At 50.5% G+C, this 22,079-nt stretch overlaps 7 protein-coding genes across 8 annotated transcripts; 4 read left to right on the forward strand and 3 right to left on the reverse strand.

The window, feature by feature from the left end:
• Positions 1-492: 492 nt before the first annotated feature.
• PV06_11795 (uncharacterized protein) lies at positions 493-2,528 on the reverse strand. The gene has a single exon (XM_016413525.1). It carries the CDS (start codon positions 1,922-1,924, stop codon positions 1,358-1,360), a length of 567 nt encoding a protein of 188 aa, XP_016256089.1. The 5' UTR covers positions 1,925-2,528; the 3' UTR covers positions 493-1,357.
• Positions 2,529-3,441: 913 nt separating this feature from the next.
• PV06_11796 (uncharacterized protein) lies at positions 3,442-5,706 on the forward strand. Its single transcript, XM_016413526.1, has one exon. The coding sequence runs from the start codon at positions 4,157-4,159 to the stop codon at positions 5,531-5,533; it is 1,377 nt and encodes a 458-aa protein (XP_016256090.1). The 5' UTR covers positions 3,442-4,156; the 3' UTR covers positions 5,534-5,706.
• Positions 5,707-6,946: 1,240 nt separating this feature from the next.
• PV06_11797 (uncharacterized protein) lies at positions 6,947-7,741 on the forward strand. Its single transcript, XM_016413527.1, has 2 exons — positions 6,947-7,136; positions 7,193-7,741. The coding sequence occupies exons 1-2, from the start codon at positions 7,060-7,062 to the stop codon at positions 7,644-7,646; spliced, it is 531 nt and encodes a 176-aa protein (XP_016256091.1). The 5' UTR covers positions 6,947-7,059; the 3' UTR covers positions 7,647-7,741.
• On the reverse strand, positions 7,219-8,639 carry PV06_11798 (uncharacterized protein). Its single transcript, XM_016413528.1, has one exon. It carries the CDS (start codon positions 8,530-8,532, stop codon positions 7,678-7,680), a length of 855 nt encoding a protein of 284 aa, XP_016256092.1. The 5' UTR covers positions 8,533-8,639; the 3' UTR covers positions 7,219-7,677.
• Positions 8,640-8,699: 60 nt separating this feature from the next.
• Positions 8,700-11,204, forward strand: PV06_11799. 2 transcript variants are annotated; one of them, XM_016413530.1, is made up of 4 exons: positions 8,700-9,045; positions 9,102-10,508; positions 10,568-10,580; positions 10,689-11,204. In XM_016413530.1, exon 2 carries the CDS (start codon positions 9,989-9,991, stop codon positions 10,505-10,507), a length of 519 nt encoding a protein of 172 aa, XP_016256094.1. In that variant the 5' UTR covers positions 8,700-9,045; positions 9,102-9,988; the 3' UTR covers position 10,508; positions 10,568-10,580; positions 10,689-11,204. The 2 variants fall into 2 exon arrangements, with proteins under 2 accessions (XP_016256094.1, XP_016256093.1); XM_016413529.1 differs by having other exon boundaries at positions 9,102-11,204.
• Positions 11,205-11,578: 374 nt separating this feature from the next.
• On the forward strand, positions 11,579-12,790 carry PV06_11800 (uncharacterized protein; the record flags this gene model as incomplete). Its single annotated transcript, XM_016413531.1, has 1 exon — positions 11,579-12,790. One exon carries the CDS (start codon positions 11,579-11,581, stop codon positions 12,788-12,790), a length of 1,212 nt encoding a protein of 403 aa, XP_016256095.1.
• A 4,593-nt stretch (positions 12,791-17,383) lies between these two features.
• Positions 17,384-21,114, reverse strand: PV06_11801 (uncharacterized protein; the record flags this gene model as incomplete). The annotated part of the gene is made up of 3 exons (XM_016413532.1): positions 17,384-17,651; positions 17,701-18,680; positions 18,739-21,114. The coding sequence occupies 3 exons, from the start codon at positions 21,112-21,114 to the stop codon at positions 17,477-17,479; spliced, it is 3,531 nt and encodes a 1,176-aa protein (XP_016256096.1). The 3' UTR covers positions 17,384-17,476.
• Positions 21,115-22,079: the final 965 nt, after the last annotated feature.

Here is a 22,079-nt window from a genome sequence, read left to right on the forward strand (position 1 = left end):
TTTTACCTGTGCGAAGCGGATGACGACGCCTTTATCAGACATTTTCGAGGTTTACCTTGCCTGTCGACAATCGGTAGGGACCCCAGTTCCGAGCCTGGGAAATGGCAGTACCGATGCGTTTTGGAAAAGCACGAGTCGTCGGTCACCCAAGACGATCTCTTCATAAACAATCGACGACCGACATACTCCAAGGCCTTTGAATCTCAGTCTCAAGCTCTTCAATGCTGGGAAGACATCGTTGGAAGGTCCCAACAACTTTTAGATCATCGCTGTCCAAGGCCTTTTCCGGGCAGTATGAGCATGTCAGATCGTCCTGAGGTTTTTGAGGCCGTCAAGCTCATCCGAGCATATATGCCCTGAAGAAAATAATGACGACAGAACCACCAGGAAATTTATCTGAAATTACAAAAGTGGACGGAGATTAACAAACTGAATCAAGTCCCAGAAAAAGCTGCCGAATAACCATTGGTGTCCGAAGGACTTGTTGTTAGTATTTTCAGTCTCACTCGCTCACTCGCTCACTCATTTTACAACAGCGCTTGTGCGTGAGTTAAAGTAATGTCATACCACAGACACTATGACTAGGCAAATCGAGACTTTATGGACCGACGAGGATGGTTTCGACTGGGATACTCCTCTCGCATATGTAATATTTTAATAGCCTCATTGTTAACAGGATCAGAGTCATCTATGCAGCCCAGGCGCTCCCACAAGATTGCCTTGCCTTCTTGCTAACTGTCTTCCCCTTAATCGGGCCAGTTCCTCCGCAATCAGTTGTTGGTGGTCGCACAGTGGAGCTATGATTGCGCTATAGCACTTGATATAGACAGGCACCACAGCAAACAGTTGATTGACCGAAGGTTGAAGAAACTGGAGAGGCTCCCCTCGTGTATAGAACGTGATAGTGATAACTCCCGTAGGCGCCCTCAAGGCGAAAGACACCAAACTTGAATAACGGGAGACCAAAGTGTAGTTTTCGTCACCCGATAAGAAATTAACAGTGACTTGCTCTGGCCGCCGACAACTATTTTGGTCGAAAATCGTGAGGTATACGGTATAGATGTGTTGAGCGACGGCGAGAGTCGGGAAAAACTCGATCTCGGACATGGTTGCCTGCGGAGGGTTCAATTGATGCTTTCGCGGTAAATCTTTGCCGGATGACTTGAGAGCCGGTGTGCTTCGCCTTAAGTATAGCTAGATACTACGCTTTGAGCTGAATTGCGCTAGTCGCTATGCTGTCGAGGACCTCGAACTCGATCTTCTGATTTTGACCTATAGTCCTCCCACTTTATGCGCCCGTATCAAGCGATGGAGACGTCGACCATTCTTTGAAAAGTCTACAGGCATATAAGTCTGGTCATGGGATTGCGGAACGCTCGGCAATGACAACCATTGGGTATAGGGTCGTACAACCTGCAGATGTTGACCTAATGCCCGCTGTCTTCGTGGATTGTCGCGGAAATATCTGTTTAGCCTTCATTGGTTGTCGTGGATACTTTGTAACTTTCGCGGTCGGTGGCCATGAAGGATCATTTGCACTAGCTTGGGTACTCTCGAACGCTGTTGGTCGAAATCTTCGCCGTCGGGAGTGGCACACTTTAGAAAGAGTGAAAAGGAGGGTATGGTGCTCTCTAGGATCATAACGTTTGTCCTGGACAGTTACTTTACACCTCGAATGCAGCTTGCACGCCTGGCGAGGGTATTTGACATTGGAGGGGAGGACAGCCAGTGATGTGCGGTCTCGCTGGTGCTGTGTCCAAACGCGAGGTTTGTCGTGAATATCCGTGATCTCGCGTGGATCCACATTTTCAAGTTCATGCTGGACTCTCCGTAGAGCATGTTGTTCTTGCTTCAAGCCCACTGTAACCTCCCAGGGATCCTCGGCAATTGGTCCTGGTAAAGATTGATGTCCTCTTTCATTCATGGTCTGTAGTGCTGAAAGTCGTGGGTTTGAGACTCTGTGGAATCTGAGCAACAGAGAAGGCTGTTAAAGTCCCTAGCTTCCATGAGGCTTCTTATACCAGCCCTGACGGCCTGCATGAGGGCGCAACTCGACATGCTTGAGGATTGGAGGCATCATCTTTGGTCCTCAAGAACTGCCACGCGCGTATCTCATGGTCGAGGAGTTAACTCTTTCAGAGTATTCGAAACCAGGCGCTTCCGGACAGGCCAAGGCCGCTTCTGGGTTTTAGAGTCTTTGGTTGTTGGCGCTCTGTATGGCTTGGCAATTTTGTCTTGTCTCGGGTACGATCGGATCTGGCGGGACATTGCGCTGTTTATACACCAAGAACTTCCTTGGTTTGGCTTGAATGTGAAAGAAATGGCCGTCGAGTCGCGGTCTCGCATACCAGTCGAAAGGAGTTAGTGCGGACTTGTACAGTAGAAGGCAGCATGCCTCTTCATTTAAGTGAGTAAGGTCTGAAGTATTACGTAGATCGTCTCGGGGTAGCACCTGAGGAACGCCATTGGTTGGCGCCGGAAAGATGTACAACCGTAACATGTCGCAGAGTTCAGCATAGAAATCGAACCTACCTGACGCAAGATTGGTTCTTGACAAAAAGAATAGCAGTCGAGGACCGAGCCAGTGTTAGTGTCATCATTGTGCTTTCTCTTCGCACTTTCTCTCTGTTGTACAGAACTGTACAGTATCTTTCGAAGGTGTAGCCGAGAAGACTATTGATTTTGAAGGTCTTTTGTGCATTAGCCCCATCCGTGACACATCATAGACTTCCGCGGATGGAAATCCCGCAGGAAACCACAGAGTTTGATTGTGTCTTAAACTTAAACTAGTAACAGGTTGACGAGTGCACTTCGGCAACGGTGCTCTTTGACTGGCTTCTCACCTCCCACGATATCGAGAGACTCATCCTGTACTGCATCGCCCGATCCCTGATGTGGGCCATAGAACTGGACGTTATTTTCATCCGCAAGGAATCGTGAAGCGAGATAAATAAAGAATGATTGGCGAGAACCTCACTTCAGAGTACTGGGCGTTTGTTGGCCCGTGCTGTTTACTCGCGCGAGTCCAGCTCCGCAGTAGAGGTTCTCGCACTGGTTCATCAGTCCTCAATGGCATGGTCAAACCTCTTCCACCTGTCACGAGGAAATGCAACCCCAACAACGATGGCCGAACTTTTCTTACTGGCCAATATCACCCTCCAAACTTGGACCTGCATATACAGTAATGTGCGAAACTGGCGTCACCTTAAACAGTATAGAACTATATAACTTAAGTTAGAAAGTCTCCACTGTTGCATCGGCTTTACTGATTGCAGTTAAGCGTCCCGCGGTCTAACGATCCAATTATACTCGACTGTAATTTATCAACTGGAAAAGTTTGACCTGGCTCTAAGAAAAGCGTATGTCATTTGAACGGTGTTTATCAGCTTGACTTGGCGCCTTTCCGTGGACCTCTCGGAAGTTCAGCATACTGCAAGCTCCGTTCGCAATTTCTGCACATGACTTGGTAAGCTTATCCCACGGGTTTTCGAGGTCAGATTTACGCCTGAACTCTTCCCTATATAACACGACGCGTCGATTCTGTATTACTCAAGTGCGACTCTCCCTGTCGGTCATCGTGCGACGCTGCCTTTGTATAGCCATGCTTTGCGTGAACAACGCAATATCCGCTTGGTGTTCGATTCGCCGGGGCACTCGGCTGGTCGATCCATGGTAAGGCAATTTGCATTTGTCCGCTCTTTGAACCCTTCCACTACGCAAGATTGAGAACAACGAGAGCGCTATCGTGGCCAGTGACCGAAAGTATCGACATCTACTAGCTGAAATAAAAAGCAGGTACGAACGCAAATGCTCTGCAGAGCTACTAATGATGCGACGGCAATCTTCTTCCCTTTCCTGCATTGAACTTTCGATCCATGGCACGAGATGTACCGCACCTTATGGCAGAAGGCAAAGTACTGTGATAGCGTCGGGTCCGACCATTCATTGAGGCGCGATGGTGTTGCGATAGCAGTGTGTTTGGTATGTTATGGGTGAGAGTAGGACCAAATTACTGATGCCAAGCTTCGAACTGCGCCGAACCTCCGCGACCTCTACTGCGCTTGTACAAACCCAAGATGCACGTCCACCCATCCGAACATTGGGGCGTGACTGCACCTCTCGGATGAGCCTGTAATCCGAGTGCAGGCTCAAAAGAATGGAAATGACAAATACACCAGATCCTGCGCAAGCTTGGTCTGTGACCCCGTCTGTAGAAGACTGGGGCTCATCGTATACTTGTCGCACTAGAACGCCTGCTGTGAACGGCCGTTGGTCACCGTATTCGACCGCACCGACCCCGGCTCCACGATGGTCCTCTCGGTCACTCTCAGTGCTTTCACAAGAGACTCACCCGCAACGGCTCAGTTTTGTGTCGTTCGAAGATTGGGATGGCGACGCAACATACGACGAGGTACCTCCTTGTTGTCTACACTACTCCATCGAGTGGAAAGTCATGATTAAAAAGAAGGCGATCATCACGGACACGGAACAAGACGTGGTACTCAGTCCTGCCGTGTACTGGGAGAAGTGCCTGCAACCGCGTCTGGAGGAACGACTGTCGAAGAAAGGATACCCTCCCCGGAGTGTTCGAGTCGAAGAGACCGAGATTATCGTGTCCGTGACTGGGCGAACAGGGCGTCCGCTCACACGGCAGTTTGAAGATTTCCGAATTGAATGGTCGGCTGTGGAGAGACAGCTAACTGAATGGAGTGAGCTTTTTCAGAAGGGGAAGAAGCTCCTCGTGAAGATTCGCATTCGCTACGTAGAAGTTAACACATCAATTTCGACTAATAGCGCAGCCGCTAAAACCACGAAAGCTAGGGGGACTGCTACCCAACACATGCTGGCCGAACGTGCCGCTCAAATTGACGCCGAGGAAGCCGCAACAGGTAACCCCTCCGCTTGGCGATATGTCTATGCTTTGATGCGTTGTCCGGGACCACCCTGTGTCAAGCATTTCTGGTGTTGGCACGACACTCAAACTCAAAAAAGGTACACTTTAAAAGCGCACCATCTACGAACTCTCGTCAGGTATGTCGAGGATGAAAATTATCTGGAATCTCACGACGACATCCCGGACAGCCTTCGACAACAAATCTACGCGGAAGAAGAACAATATATGCGGAGGAAGCGTGTTGATCGTGGATCTATTTCTTTCGACAGGGCCCCAATCCAAATCACTAACATTCTACCACCTCAATCTTCGACGGAGTTAGAGAGTATGCAGCGACCCGAACCCAAGCGTCTCGACATCGCTGGCCTCCATGAGGTTAATGTACAAAAGTACTGCAGCTGGCTTAAGTCTCAAGTGCAAGAGGAATCACGCAAAACAGAATATCAAAAAGCAGCTGACTTTCTTCTTAAAAAATCCTTCGATCTCGACTTAGTCTATGAGGACCAGAATCCTACTTTTCTTATTGAGCAAGGAGGGGTAGAGGAAGGCATCGCTCGGCGATTTGTGAAGGACATTCCTTTATGGGTCAAACTTTGCAAGCAGAATGACATTGAAGCGGACAGCATCTCGGAGTTCTAGCCTGGGTCTATACATCTTCGGTGAACAACCTATTGGGAGGGGTTTTGACTTTTTCCTATGTATGTGGTGGTGTTGGGAATCATGGTTTAATAGTTATTTTCGGCCTGGAGCCGTAGCGATTATGAGAAATTCTAGTGTTTAGATCTTGGTTTACAGTACTATACAGTTTTCACAGCTCTTCTATTGTAACACCCGCGCTCCTGAAGTGGCCACGTGCGCTTGCTTCTCGTCCACCTACTTCGTCGATACACCATTCAAGAAACGAAACAAAATCGGATGATGGATTGTCCTCAAACACATGCCAATGCTTTTTAACAAACGCCTTCAATTCGGCAAAGAACTCCTCAATAGGGTTGAAGTCGGGCGAGTAGGGAGGTAGAAAGACCAGCTTGACTCCTGCACGTGCGCATGCATCTTCAACCTCTTTCGTGCGATGGAACGATGCGTTATCCATGATTATTACAGATTTTTCTTGAGGAAAGGGGTTACAGTGACAGAGTAATTGCTCGATAAAATCTAGGAACATGGTAGCATCGGTATTGCCCTGGAAAACTCGCGTGATCACGATTCCGTCCTGACTAAATGCGGGTAAGATCTGATATCGCTTTCCTCGGGGAAGTTGGGCGATCTTGGTAGGGGTTACGCCACGCGGTGACCATCCCCAGCGGCGGAAGCCGATTCTCTTGTCGCATCCGGATTCGTCGACATAGACTCGTTGATATGATGGAAACTCGGACATTGCATTCTGGTAGTAGTCACGAAGGTCAGGATTTCGCCCTTTTGCGATACGTCGTATTGCTTTCGTGGACCAGCCTGCGGAGGACAAAGCTCTACTGATCGTCCAACGCGATGCAAGGGTCTCAAACTCATCCCACAGCCATATGACCATGCCGTCCAAGTCTTCATCTGGCTTATCAAACAAATGTTCGCACAGCTCCGAGACCATTACTGGGGTTAGAATCGAAGGTCGGCCGCCTGGATTGCGGGGTGCAGTAGTGGTGCCAAAACATCGTAGGTTTGCGCGGTGTCGTTTAACGGTGCGGCTAGTACAACGAACCACCTTGGCTATGTCTGAAGCTGTAAGTGATTGGCTGAGAATCATATGCTCGCTTTGTCCGTGTTGTGACAGGGCCAGATTTGGGGCCATGATCGACATGGGCCGTTGCGAGGGAACGAAGCCTAAAAAAGTCTACACTGTACAGTACAAGAAAGAGAGTGGTGAGTTGATGTGAACAATCGCACTGTCGGCATGCACTTTGGCCCGAGTACAGCGTCGACCCTCTACAAGAGGACACCTGTCCTCTTGAGAGTTCTCGAATCTTCTATACAGCAAAACATTCAGTAGATTTTGCTACATTACGGTGAACCGTAGAGCCACTCTGGCAAGTTTTTGGACAACACATCAGGCGTTAGCACCAGCCCTCTTAAGGATGAGACCGTCCCTTGATTCTGGCATCGGAGCATGACCTACACTGTACAAGAACTGTTCCTGGTCCTGGAGGGCAATCGACGTGATCGAAGGAGCCATGTCTAATAAAGACCGGTTATATATTTGTCTTTATGCGAGAGGAGGGCAGCCGAAAATGCGAGACCTTGAAGATACGTAAGTGCAGTTCAGATAGGAAACTTTGGACATTTTTGAGTAATCCCCGAAAACAGCTATCACTGGGCTTTGATGGTAGGCCCGAAGATTGAGAAGCCAGAGAAAGAAGGTGTACGATACCACGCGAAAGAAAAGGTCGGTTCGGATGGCGTACATTGGGAATTTGAGAAAAGATCTGTGTCACTCCGACCGACAAGTATGCTCCTAGTGCGGGTGTTGATTGGCAAGGTGGACGATTCAGCTCGACTTGATGCGATCTTGCGTCAAACCCCAGTGAGGGATGGCTTGGATGGTTGGAACTGCGTTGCCTGGCTGAAGGAAGCTCTAGAGCTTGTTAGTAAGGACAAAAAGGCCGTTGGAACAAGCGTCCTGGTGTGGAATACTGTTCGCAAAACTGCAATGGATTACTGTAACCAAAAGAAAGCGGACGGTCGATTTTCATCTGCGAGGTATAATCCAGAGAAAGTTCCAACATATGACCTTCTGGAGCATAAGGAGACAACTTCTTGAGATATACAGTAAGTTGAGAAAGACATAGCCTTCAGAATTCTCCCCACCATCTCTGCCTAATCTTCTCCATCTTGAGAGCTTCAGGCCAAGGCTCCAAGAATTTGTCAATATTTTCGCCCCAAAACATATTCCTTGGATTGACTTGGTGCGCAGTTGTATACTCCCAGTAGGGAGGCCACCAGCCAGCAGTTTCCCAATCGATAATTCCTGTTATATTCTCTCCATGTACCCAGACATTCAAGCTGCTCAAGTCACCATGACTTAAAACAGGCCGACCCCACTTCTGCTTTTGTAGCTGAATCATATCCTTGATGTCCGGGTATCCAGGTGGGGCTTCCTCGATACCATTACGAAGGAAACGGTGAAAATCATCGGTGTTAGCGAATGGACCAAAGCGGTCCAGTCCGCACGGTAACCTGCAATCCCATAGTGATCCTCCGTCTACACTGGCTATTTCGTTACCTGGCGCTGGTATAGATCGCATCTCGAGGACTATCTCTCGTAGACGGTGCAGTATCTTTTCCCTAGACGGATCTGATAGATTCTTCCAGGTTGACGCGAGGCTTCTCCCGCGAAGCCTTCTCATTACGATGTACGTAATTCCGTTTCGTTCGAAAGCGCAGTACACCTTGGGAGTTGGGATCGACGTATGTTGTTGAACGAACTGAAGCGTCCGCGCTTCTGAGAGGTGTCGAGATATGCCATACTTGATGCAGAGCCAGGGATAAAGTCGGATAACGGAGCGCGTTTGGGAGAGACGGAGAAGCCGTACAGCGAGCAAGACCAGGAAACGACGCACGCGGGTGTCGTTGATGGATGGCGACGAGGGAGTTCTGCCAAGGTCGGAAGACGGGTTGGGCTCTAGAGGCACTTGGTATGTTTCCATCAAACATGAACTACGTCTTGCATTGGGATGTCAAGGGCGCAGTCTTCTAGTCCATGTTTTTCTCTGGGGAGCGAGGTTGAGTCGCCAGTGTGGAAGGTATTCCGAGCTGAGACTAGCAACTATTAGTAAGCTAACTATGTGCACAATTTCTAGGAGCAGGGGCGCAACTCAATTCGGCATGACTGAGTCTGCGGGATGGTCATCGAAAGTATGAAACTGGGAAGAAGTGCGAGATTTCGTCCAACAGGGAAATCAATGTAACGATCAATATATTTAGGTCAACCCATGGTGACAACAGGCAAGTCCGTATGGCGAACTGTGCGGAACAGTATGTTCTTGATGATCTGCGCCATTTGGAAGGTGCATTCACGTATCCATGTCAGATCACACTGAACCCGTCGGCAAGAGCTTCCGGAAGCATGACTACGATGTGGTCTGCTTCCTTTTTAATAACATCTCTTAGGAGGGGGATGATCTCGACAAAAAGAATCAGCATCTCAAGAAAAGTGTCGAGTACGTAACGCAAGCTCATGCCAAATTTCCAACACAATACTAACAGGTGCATTCAGACGATGTCGCGAAGTCGTCGACGGCCTCAGTCCACACCTAGAAATCATCGTATCTTTGCTTACCGAGATGGTAAAGTCGTCCGATGAGCCCGCGACCATAGATCCGCGCGACATTATCATGAGAAGAAATGTAACAGAACATTGCAATGACATATCGCTCACGTTTCGACTTTTGTCCACTTGCCGGAACAATCCCGATAATAATTATCAAGAGAGTCATGATCTGGCTCACATCACAGAGGAGGCAGCCGACCGATGTTTCAAAATGCTCACCGACATTGTCGAAGCCATCCGCAAACGGAGCGTCCTATTATACACATCCAACCCAGTGAATGGACCACAGTGCATTGGAAACCGAAAGAAGTCCAGTGGATACGCGATATGAGAATCAACTCTAAATGCAGCGTGCCCACGGATTTTGAACTCAGGCACCGTGCAGCGACAGAGCATGATCAGCCAGGCGGCACAGCTGTCTCCGGGTTGACTGTCATGATACAATACTCACCCTGCGAGCAAGAGGTGGACCCAACCGTCCAGAATCGTTGCGCGTACTGGAATCTTCGGAGACAGAAGAGCATATCGCCTTGGCGATCGAAAGAGAGACACCGTACAGTAGTGCCATATAACGGACATGGAACGTCAGGGCTATTCAGAGAGGATTTGCATCAATGTTAATCTCACTGATATGCCTCGCGTCTTTCCATTGGTCTGTGCACACCGAGCCAATATATCTATCGATTCGCTGTAATATCCCTGTCCTCGGGCATGTATGCGTTGTACCATACGAAAAGCCACACTTTTCGGTCAGAATCCCCTCACTTGAGTTGGGCAAATCACACTAATTATGCACGAACCAGCGCATACAGCTGGCGAAGGAAAATCTGACCATGAGCTTCAACTCACATCCCCTTTGTACCATTCAGAGACAGCTGCATTGCCCTTCAAGCTTGCCTAGTCACGCCATCATGGACTCAGAACCACCTGTGAAGGATTTCGCCTCATGTGTATCCTGCGACAGCATTATCATGATCTCTAGGCCTCGACGTGGCTATCGAGGCAAAAAGAGGCTCGTCGATCCAGTATTCCAGATCACAGTCTGTTACACTTGCGAACTGAAAGGCGCCGCAGTGCCACCTCGACAAGCGAACGAGTTCCTCGCTGAGCAGCCGCCCTCTTATTGCCTGAGTACGTCTCTCGTGAGAAATTCAGCGAACTTCATTGCCGCGGGCAAGATGCAGGAAGTCGAAATGTCTCTGCGTGAGAATGGTGGGAGAGTCACACTGACTCACAGGAGCGATATCCTACACAGTTATGATGCTGGATGCAGGTTGACCACGATCCACGTGAATAAAGACCTTGAGACCACGACAGATGAGTCTCCATCGCTTGAGACAGGGTTTTTTTGAGGCAGGTATCATCATTGATTTTGGGATTCGCAGGGAGAACTATCACTGACGCGTTTTCAGATTCACAATTTGTGTACGTCTCTTCTCACTCCTCAGACCTGCTCCTGCAATTTGGAAATGGATTATAGGACCCTTGCTATTGCTGCTCACTGTGCTGACATGCCATTCTGTACCATTCCAGGAATACCGCAAAGAGCGCTGTAGATCTTTGTCTGGCTTTCAAAGAGGCGAAAAGGGCCTTTGTTGAACTCGGAGATTAAGGAGGAATTGCACCAGCTTGACGCTTGCTCCAGCATGTAGCTACTCAACACAATCGCGATACCCGAAAGGCCGTATTGTTCGAGATCTGTGCTCAAGCAATTGAAGCCTTGAGGCTGTAAAACTGCCTCTTTACAACTCAAATGTTGTGGTACAGATGGGGGGGGGAACCGGGGCCTACCGGTGCAAGGGTGATGAATCATCTAGGGAGGATCTCTTGTTCGCGTTCGTATGCATGCTCGAGAGGTGCGAACAGGATTGATTCTCAAATGGTATTCTGTATTTACTGTAGCAAGAACGCTTCTGACGGCAATATACCGAGGGCGCAGTTTCCCCGCCAGAACCTCAAGGGTTCACGGAACAGTCACGTGCTGAATGCTAATCTTGACTTGGCGCTGATTAATGTGATCTAATGACAGCTAGTATATCTGTACAGAAAGTGACAGTAATTTACATGTACTCACAGATCAAAGCTAATTGGATAGCTTATTCGTTAACGTCCAAGCTATTTATGGTAAAGCTCATGGCGCTAAAGATGAGATCCACCTATCATTTAGGTATTTATGTGTACGTGAGAGTGACGCCAGTTCCGCACATTACTGTACGAGAAACACATTACTGTAAAGTAGTGGTACCGACACAGTGAACAGTGGGTAGCAGATGACTACTGGACTACTGGGACGAAACTGTATGGACTGGAAAGGAATCAGAAAAGTCGAAGATCAAGAGCACGAAGCACATCAGACGCGTCTCGGGAGGCCCCAAGCCTGACGCGCCAGACGCGCCTTAGCGTCGGCAGCTCCCGATTGGACAATGCCGACGACACGCAGAACACCAGCAACACCACGACGGCCCCCTTCAGGAAGAGCCCGGAAACCCAGCGCAAAAGCGACCCAACTGATCGTCGAAAATGACTCAGACCTGGAGACGATTTCTGTGGTCGCGGACGGAGACGAAACATGGTCTCCCCCTCGCAAAGGCCATCAGGAAACCACCCTAGAAGTGCTCGTGAAGGTTGTATCAGAGCTGAAAGAAACCATTGCAAGCCAGGGTAAAGCCCTTCGCGACATACAGGACGAGTTGAAACAGGTAAAGAGCCAAAATACTGAGCTTCAGGATGCGGTCCGCTCCCTCGAATCCAAGCTCGAACGGGCCACCACTTCCCCGATCGCCCCACGGTCCTGGGCGTCAGTTGCGAACGAAGGCAGCGCAACTGTAGCCCCCGCAGGACCCACCGCACCGACCAACTCCCGCCAGCCGACGAAAGAACCTCAGTGCCTGCGCATCTGCACCAAGGCAAACCGAACCGAGGACGAAGTGAACGGAGACACCCTTACTAGGAACCTCCCCATCGGAAGAGCCATCGGCCTCATTAGACAAGCCCTGCTCAAGACAGACAAGACAAAAGAGGTCGAAGTGGTAGGAGTAAACACGACTCGCACCGGATACGTGGTGCGCTGCAAGGATGAGCAAGCAGCAGCGACGGCCAAAGCACACACTGAATGGCTGCAGGAACTCGGCAACAATACCAAGTTAGTCAAACCACGATACCCGGTGGTTATACACAGGTTCCCTACCGACGGCATCGTGCTACCAGATAACGAACACGAGTTCATTCGCCAACTCATGGAGGAAAACGAGATGCAGGCCAAGAACGCCCAGATCGACGAAGCCACATGGCTCATTGCAAAGGGCAAGCCAATCGGATACCATGCGACCCTTGGAATATGGTTTGACAGCGAGGCTGCGGCACAAGACGCCATTACATATGGACTAGTGTATGGTCAACGACACATGGGGGTATCAGCATATGACCCTGAAAAGAAAAAGTGTTATAACTGCCGCGAACCAGGGCACTTCCAGAAAGACTGTCCAAAACCTAAAGAATGCCATCTCTGCAAGGGCGATCATGAGCGAGGAGACTGCCCATCCAACGAAGGGGGCAGGAGCGGCAACCGCCAGGCAGCAGAACACATCAGCATCAATGAAGAGAGGGGGCGTACCCAAGCAAATGGCTCCCAATGAACCAGAACAGTCTAAAAATACTGCAGCTGAACATCATGAAATCGCGCGCCGGCATGGAAGCGCTTGTCAATGACCAAGCAACACAGGACCTCGATGTGCTGCTAATACAGGAGCCCTCCATCACCTCGTACCAGACTTATGTTAACCACCGCCTCTGGTACACATACCAACCGACACATCCAAACGACCAATTCCGAAAACGTAGCCTCATCTACGTCAACAAACGAATCTCTATCACAACACACCGCCAAATAGCGTGTAATCACCCAGATGTCACGGCAATCAAAATCCGGAATGGAGAAAGACAGACACTGGTGTTCTCGGTCTATGTAGAACCCATCGAGCTACATCACATCAATGAGCTACAAAGCATGCAAGCTACACTGAACGAGATTGAGGGGACAATTGAAGAACATACACGAAACTGGCCATCCCCAACCAGCCTTATCATAGCTGGAGACTTCAACCGACACCACCCAGCTTGGAGCGGCACATATGTGTACGCTCATATCATGGCACACGCTGAGGAGCTCATCAACTTCATCCACACCAAAGGATTGTCGTCGTGCCTTCCCAGTGGCACCCCGACATATTGGTCACTCAGCCGACCAGGCCAAAGGTCGACCATCGATCTGACGCTTACGAACACGCCCGACTTGATAGTGAAATGTGATCTGTATAAAGACAATTTTGCTTCCGATCACTGCGCCACATACTCGGAATGGAACATTGGGGCGGAACAACGACCAGAAACGACACCACGCCGGGCATACAAACGAGCGGAATGGGCCAAGATAGGAGCTAAAATCCAGTCATACATGTCGGATATTCCGAGTATTCAAACGAAAGGAGAATTGGACCAAACAGTGAAAACCCTCCTTGATATAACAACCGCTGCCATTGACAAACACATACCGATAGCGAAACCCAGCCCATACTCCAAGAGATGGTTTACCCGGGAACTCAAAACAGAACTCAAGGAGGTGAATAAATCTCGCAGGAAGTATCAGCGCAGCTGCACAAGGAATGGTCGCCATCACCCTCGGACAGTGGAGCTGCACGAGACATGGCGCACCAAACGAAGACACTGGACTCGTCAACTCGAGAAAGTCAAGGCAGCAGACTGGAAAGACTTCCTCGACCAAGCAACCTCGCAAACAGTGTGGCGCGCAACACCATACATGAAAAGGAACGATGCTTTCGCAAACCTGCCGCCACTCCGGGTGGGTGACCACGAAGTAACAGACAACCATGACAAGGCACGCGTACTATTGGAGACCTTCTTTCCCCCCACCGGCCACCCGCCACCTGAGTGTATCGTTCCACCGAAGGAGATCCCATGGGAACCAATCACGGAACAAGAAATCGCGAAGACACTCCAACGGATGAAGAAACGGACCGCACCTGGTGAGGATGGAATACCAACACTGGTATGGTTCCAGATCTGGCCCTACATATCATCAATCGTGACCGCCATCTTCACAGCGTCCATCGACCTTGGCCACTACCCTCAGCAGTGGAAAGTAGCAAAGATAGTGGTTCTGAGGAAACCAGGCAAATCGGACTACACATCTCCTGCGGCGTACCGCCCTATTTCACTCTTGAACACCCTAGGCAAGCTGCTGGAAGCGGTGGTCGCTCGACGCCTCTCCTACTACGCGGAAAAGTATGAACTACTCCCGGACACACAGTTTGGGGGCCGTCCAGGCCGAACAACAGAGCAAGCCCTTCTGGTCCTAGCGAATGCTATCGACCAAGCATGGCTGAGAGGCAGAGTGGTTACATTGGTCGCATTTGACCTGAAAGGAGCATTTAATGGGGTCAAAGCGACCACACTGGATGCACGCCTTCGGGAGAAAGGCATACCCACAACAGCCAGGAAATGGATTCAAAGCTTCATGCAAGGTCGAACGGCAAGCATCCATTTCGACGGGTTCTCCACCAAGGTCGGCACACTGCAAAACGCAGGACTAGCACAAGGCTCACCACTTTCGCCCATTCTGTTTACCCTTCTCAATTCAGGTTTGGTAAACCAGGAGGTAAACACCCAGGGGGGCGCCTCAGCATTTATCGATGACTATTTCCGATGGAGAGTCGGGAAATCGGCAGAAGAAAATCTCCAGAAGATCCAGCAAGAAGACATCCCTCGAATCACGGAATGGGCGCGGCTGACGGGATCAAGCTTCGCGGCAGAAAAGACAGAACTGATTCACCTCACCAGACGCAAGAAAGAGCGAGGGAAAGGAAGCATCACCATGGATGGCAAGGTCATCCACGCCGGCCGCACAGCCAAACTCCTCGGAGTGGTATTCGACGACGAACTTCGGTGGAAAGACCACGTACAACAAGCTGTGAAAGCCGCCACCACCACCGCCCTCGGGATGGGAGGACTGAGGCACCTGCGGTCTGCCCAAATGAAGCAAATATATCAGGCTTGCATCGTACCTAAGCTTGATTATGCGTCAACGGTGTGGCACAATCCCAACCGGGACAAAGGACACCTCCGAGTTCTCAACACCGTCCAAAGAGCAGCGCTCCTCCGGATCGTCTCGGCGTTCAGGTCGGTCGCAACCCAGGTGCTTGAAGTCGAGTGCCATATCCTCCCCACGCGCCTCAGGCTCAAACAGCGAGGACAAGAAGTTGTGCTGCGACTATGCTCTCTACCCTCGACACACCCACTCGCCAGAGTTATGGATCGAGTCAGACAACGAGTGAACCGACGGGGAACTCAGCCCAAATTTCCATTGGCCGAGACCACCAAATCACTGGACAATGGGGAACTCGAGTCGTTGGAGACCATCGATCCAATCCCGCTTCCACCTTGGAAAATACCGGAATCAATCGAGATCACAATCGACCCTGACAGGTCGCAGGCACTTGACAAGGTAGCTAAGCTGATCGAAGATTCAGAGGCGGTCATGTACACAGATGCCTCGGAGAAAGACTCGAAACTTGGCGCCGCGGTGGTCATGGTGAATCGAAGGAAGGAACCACAGCGAACGTGGCAAATCGGAATTGGACTAGCCAGTGATTGGACGGTGCATACCGCCGAGCTAATCGCTATCTGTCACGCAGTCGAAGCCATCTATCAAGAAAGAGTCAACAGACGGAGAGACAAGAACTATACTATCATTAGTGATAGTCAGACCGCGATTAAAGCCATTGCCAACCCCTCCAACAAACCAGGACAAGCGATAGTACATCGTATCCTAAATCAAATTTCGACATTTCGAGATCGACGAATAAAACTCCGGCTACACTGGATCCCAGGCCATTCAGGCATTGAAGGGAATGAATTCGCTGACCGGCTCGCAAAGCAAGCAGTCATGTCTGAGAAGCAACACCGCTTTGGTCGCCTTGTATCAACAGCCAGAAGAACGGCACGCACCAAAATCCAAGGAGAATGGCAAGAAGAGTGGAGAGCCAGCCCTAAAGGCCAGCATTTGAAAAGAATCGACACAGGCTTACCGGCCAAGCGAGCCTTTCGCCTTTACAGTCAACTCACCCGACACCGGACCTACCTTATGATCCAGATGCGGACTGGACACTCCTGGCTCGCACCACACGGCCGACGATTCAGATTCACCGATGACGACCGCTGCGTGTGCGGAGCAATCGAAACTGTAGTCCACGTGCTGGTGGACTGCCCGAGGCTCTGGGAAGCAAGACAAGAACTACGTACTAAGGTAGGTGGTACACTTGAGTGCACCGCAAGCATGCTCGGAGGAACTCCTCGGAACGAGCAAGGTAAAGGAGGCAGTGGCGGGATCAAATGGAAAATCATCAACGCAGTGCTCGAATTTGCGGAAGCATCCGGAAGGTTCAAATCACGAGCTCCGCCGGCGAGGCAAAGGGATCAGAATAGGCCCCAACGAGGCTGAAAGATCGCGCATGTATTGTAGTCTCATACTGAGTGGAATCATAGAGTAGTTAGAATAGTAGTAGCCCAGCATATCACTCCCCACGGAGAGAGAGGACAGGGTCAATGATAATCACTCACTCACTTACTGTACGAGAAAGCTCGGACGGCATGTCGTAGGTTCTTGACAGAGGCTAATAGGAAGGTATGGAGAAAAGTTTGCACGACTTCAACGTGCTGTGCGAGGTCCTTTTCCCTATCCACATTTGACCCTCCTCGAGGTCCTTTTGTCTGCAGATCCCGTGGGGAAGAGGCTATGGTCAATAATGGGGCCCTCAGATGCTTCCGAGGGTCACGAGCTTTTGTCTTCTTTCCCAATCCCCAACATTTCGCCTCTAGTCAACTCTCTTACTGTACAATTCACCTTGTAGCCTCACACACTTCATCATAGGGAGTCCTTGATGAATTGTTCGGTACTGTAGCATTCGGAAAGAAAAGAAGGATAGCTAACGTGATACCCTGCAGCACTTTACCCGTTGCTACTGTACTTTCCAGTTAAGAATAAGATAGTATGACATCGGGGGTAAGAGCAATGGGAAGTGGCCAGACTACAAGCGTAAAGTTGGCCGAGGTCTCGTTTGCTTTTGGCTGTTCAACGTTCAGGGGATTCTAACAACGGTGGAAATCACCATCGGGAAGAGCCACGAATCGGCAACAACTGTGCCGTTCATACTGGAAGACTTTTGTTACTCGACAGAAACTGCTACATGTATACACTGTACCACAGGTATCCATGACAACACAAACGCCTGTAAAGCTGAATCCCTTTAACCCGAGAAGAGACTGTCGAACTCCTCGATGAATCCGTCATCAACAGCTTCACCAGCGAGCATTCGTTCAATCCCTCGCCCACAGCGTGGTAAAAAATCCCAAAGTCGAGGGTTAATGTCCCTGACCAAGTCAACCAACGTTTGAATATTACGTTTGTTAAGATTTTCATAACTAAGAGAATAAGTGTGTGCTTGGAAAAGAAGGTTTGTGGCACACTCACCAGGCGGGCCTGATTGTGTAATCAGGATCCAGGGGACACGGAATCGTTCTTATCGGTCGTAGCATCCACAGTGGCCGTTCGCGCCCGCAGATGTCTTCAAAATGGTGTAGACAATTGCCCCGGTAATTGGCCTTCTTGAGACGGCGGAGGGCTTTAGGATCTTTATCTTGTCGAGTACATTTCAGTATGTACTTGTAGGTAAGCGTATCTGACCCCTGGCCCTGTTTGGCAGGCTCCGTTTGATCTCCTGACTGCATCTCGACATCCTCTGATGCGCCTGGCCTCGATTTGTTATGAAAGATGCTCATTAGTGCGCGATATGTGGAAGTTATAGACAACGCCCCGAATGCTCGTGTCAGGCTCCTGAGCTTCGTGTAGCCGCGGCCTCGGGTATACAGTTGAACCGCTACCTGCAGGCCATCTTGGTCACCTCCCTGGATGCTGGTGCAGAAAGCTTCTGAAGCATGGCCAGGCGAGTCGACAGTGTCGTAGAGTCTTAGAGTGTTCTGAATGGTAACGTTGGATGGGGTACGACCGGAAAGGACATCTTGCCGAAGATTTCGACTACATTTGTACAGCTGCATGGTCCGTTGAGTGTCACTGCGGACTCGAAGTGACTGGTCTTTCAGAATATAGACCAGATCTCGGAAGTCCTCTAAGACCTCTTTGCACCCCATTGAGGAGGCAAGGAACTTCATCCTCACCTGCGGTGGCAGGTCTTCGAATTTCAGCTTCGATTCCGTTCGGGGATCAGGGCTGGGGCTTAGTAACCCCCCAGATGAAGGGCCGGTGGTGCTGGCATCTCCGGAAAAGGGCGAGCCAACCTGGGGAGCTTCCGTAGGGTGACTAGCCACAATCAATTGTATGTAACGTCTTCGCAGAGCGACGAAATTTAGAGCGCTTGGGTCCCTGTGTCCCAAGATTTTGTCCGCTTCGTGGAGCAGAATGACGCCGCAATTATTGCCGTCATTGATTAAACCCTAAACAATTAGACGGAGATAATCGGATTGAGCGGAAATAAACTCTGGGAGAACTTACTAAACTGTACCTCACCGTCCATCCGCTGAGCTCTGGTGCGCCGGAGAGGATGAAATGAGCCACGGGTATGGACCTCTCGTCCTCATGGTCGTGTACCATAAGTTGACGGTGGGCGAAGTGCAAGCTCACCAGAAACCAATGACTGGTCTGCTCGACATGAACGGGAACCAGAACTATCGAAGGTGTCTGCCACCTAAAGATCCTGGCCGGGTTTTGCTGGATGTAGGCCGCATTGAAATCATGAGATTCCACGACGTGCACATCACCTCGGATCATGGCCATACGGTAGAGGCATTCCATCACCGCATCGTCATTGAGCCACTGGCCCGGTCGAAACGTATTCAACATGCGCTCAACGGCCTCCGGATGGGTGGTGATCCAAGGAATCGAATCACGGTTGCGGCATCCAAGCTCAATCAGTCCATCGATATCCTGGATCATTTCTTCTTCTGGCAATTTTCGATCGAGCGTCGGGAATGCTACAACAACACCTTGAGCCGTCTGAGCCGTGCTAGGAGGCGTAGTGTACGAGTGCCCGCTCCCTACAACTCCAGAAAACAGTGGTGAGCTTGCCTGTGAAGAAGTGATGGAGATTATCGTAGCATCTGCTGCATTTGCATTTGGAGACATACCACTGCCAGAAGAACTGAACTGTTTCGTGGGAGTCGGATGGGAGGGCGATGTTCCTGAGGGTTCCGGAGATGAGACAGACAGGGCTGGAAACCACGGGGATGACGGCTGGAAGGGATCGGATGTCTCACAGACAGATTTCTCCAACCCAGGTCGGATTTTGGCCTCCACTTGCTCAGATGATACAGGCTCATCACCGTTAGTGACGAAGAGGTCGCCCAAGCCACCCGTCGGGGAGTCTGTTGGTGGTCCAGGGGAAAATGTCGGAAGCGGGGCCGGTCGACGTGCATTCTTGCAGAAGAAGTCTGTGTTGATGTAGAACTCATCATTCCTAGGTTGCCATGCATATTCTGGAATACTTCCGGCAATCGAACGCTGATCCCTCGGTGATGACACTGGCTGAGAGTATGCAGCGTCACTCGCGGCCTCATCCGTATCGTCGTCAGAATCCTGGCCCATAGGTACGTCCGCTGGGGTCCTGGTCGGACTCGAGTCATTGGACGGCATCTGCAGATCGGGTTCTTGTGCAGGAGATGGATCATCGTCGACGTCTTTCATCTGAGAATCCTCATCCTCACTTTCGACGCAAGCTTGAAGAAGGGGTCGATTTGCAGGAGGGCCTGACGAAGCATTGTTTGCTTTGATTTCCAGTTTGGCCAGAGACTTCCCATCAGAAGGACAGTCGCCAGAAGGCGAAGCATGCGTTGGAGAGGTGACAGTGGACTCCGACTGCGAGTCACTATCATGACCTGGAGTTGTGACTTCATCATCTTGGGGATCGATGATGTCTTCGTCCAATTCCTCCAAAACATCCAGTGGACGATATTGGCCGAGTACCATGGCCTCGGCCGTGACGGGACTCGAACCACAATTGCGGCTGGACTTCCGGCAATGTCGATATATGGGTGAGGGACACCAATCTGCTTCACAGTAGCTGATGCTCTCGACGACATTGGAGCCGGTATTCCATGCCCACTGATAGCTGAGGTAGTCTGTTCGTACGACCTCTCCGGGTCGCTGGAGGAAAATGCTAAAGGTGATCCCCCACTCGTACAGCACCGACGGTGGCACCAGGAGATTGGCATGACGGACGAACTGGCTGCAGGCTTGCGGAAGCTTCAGATTCTCCGCGAGACGTCCCTCCAGGACGGAGGCTTGCCTCGGTGGGACGACGATCCAAAGGACGGGGTCGCCGCTCCAGAGCATTGTAATAGATTGAAGATCCACCTCTTGCTTGTGCAGGAAGACGAAAGATGTTCCTAGATTGACCCGAACCTGACTCGAATGGATACCGGGGATGTGGTTGTGAGTGGCGAGAAGACGTCTGCTGGTAGACAGAGGGGTGTCCGGAAGTCCCAGCGCAGAGCGTCGACGAGGATGCTGTGCCGAGCACGTTACATACTCGAGTGGGCCAGATTTCACAGCCCTATGCTTCGTTATGACATCTTCGCATTTTTCAATGAGGATGGTCTCATCGAAAGACTCCCACGAAGGATCCTGCGCTGTCGTTGTCCTTTGTACGGGATCACTTGCATTTGTCCAGTCTGCTATTGCCAGAGTTACTGTGCGGCCTTTGATCACTGGCCCTTGTTGCTTTAGTCGTTGCTGATGAGCTTCTGCAAACGACAACCGAGAGAGATCCGGAAACACTGAAAAAGTAAGGCCATCGATGGAGAACTTCTCGTACCCTGTGCCTGAATTGGACCATGGTCGCCAGCTGCTAAGGTCGGATGCAAGTTTGAGCATTGTTGTGTAGCTTGAGGATAGAAACGCGAGGGCCTTCCGAGATGCACGGTGCAGAGTCAAAGGTGCATCGGTTCCGGGTGCTTCAAAACGTGTGAGGGACGTCTCGAGGAAGAGTGACGAACAAGAACAGGGCCGAGGTGGCATGTCCAAGTCGACGAAGAGTGACCCATGTGTAGGAGACACATCCATCTCAATCCATCTTCGTGACTGCAAGCAGAGTGGGTCGGAAAGGCATCATGACTGGAGCCATGAAGCAGCGTCCTGATCAGGAGGGAAAAGTGTTAACCCATCTTCTTCTGGTTGTGTGACTGCTTTCCCCCGAAAGAGTCGTCGCGTTGAGGGCGCAGGCAGAGGACATCGGTGAGATTTTTTTCATCTGTTGTAAGGTTTTGCGGACAAAGATTCTGTAGTGCTGATGTTGCATGACCAGGACAAACTGGTGTTAGAATGGCCGACACAGCGGCCAACCGCTTCGTGAGGGTGGCCAGCATATCGATGAACGATTGGAGACTGAAAGAGAGTCCAATAATACTGTATTTCTCTGATCAAGCCCAATGACACGAATTGGTCCATTGGTCGTGAACTCGGCGATATTACGAGACATGTACTCCAGGGCTCCAGCTAATCAGATTTCTTTCGTCGAAAATCATTCGGCGTATCTCATGAAAATTGTCAGGACAATGGAGCCGGAATATTCATTCGAGTGCCGCTGACAACATAACTTTCCGGCATTCTTGCATGTCGACCAGAGACCAATACAGTACAACAGTGGTAAACTGCGACTGAGGTTGGGGTGCTCTTTGTGATCGGAGTCAAAGAACGCCCCTTATGCCAGTCTTTCGACTTTATCGAAAGCAGCATGGTTGATTGGCTACACTTGCGTCGATCTGCAAGCCTCCCTGCATGCGCGGTGTCTTCCGATGTCTGGAGCAGAGTGGCACACAGACACGCGACCACCGAACTGA

This window comes from Exophiala oligosperma, assembly GCF_000835515.1.
Source record: "Exophiala oligosperma strain CBS 72588 unplaced genomic scaffold supercont1.64, whole genome shotgun sequence".
Taxonomy (NCBI): Eukaryota; Fungi; Ascomycota; class Eurotiomycetes; order Chaetothyriales; family Herpotrichiellaceae; genus Exophiala; species Exophiala oligosperma.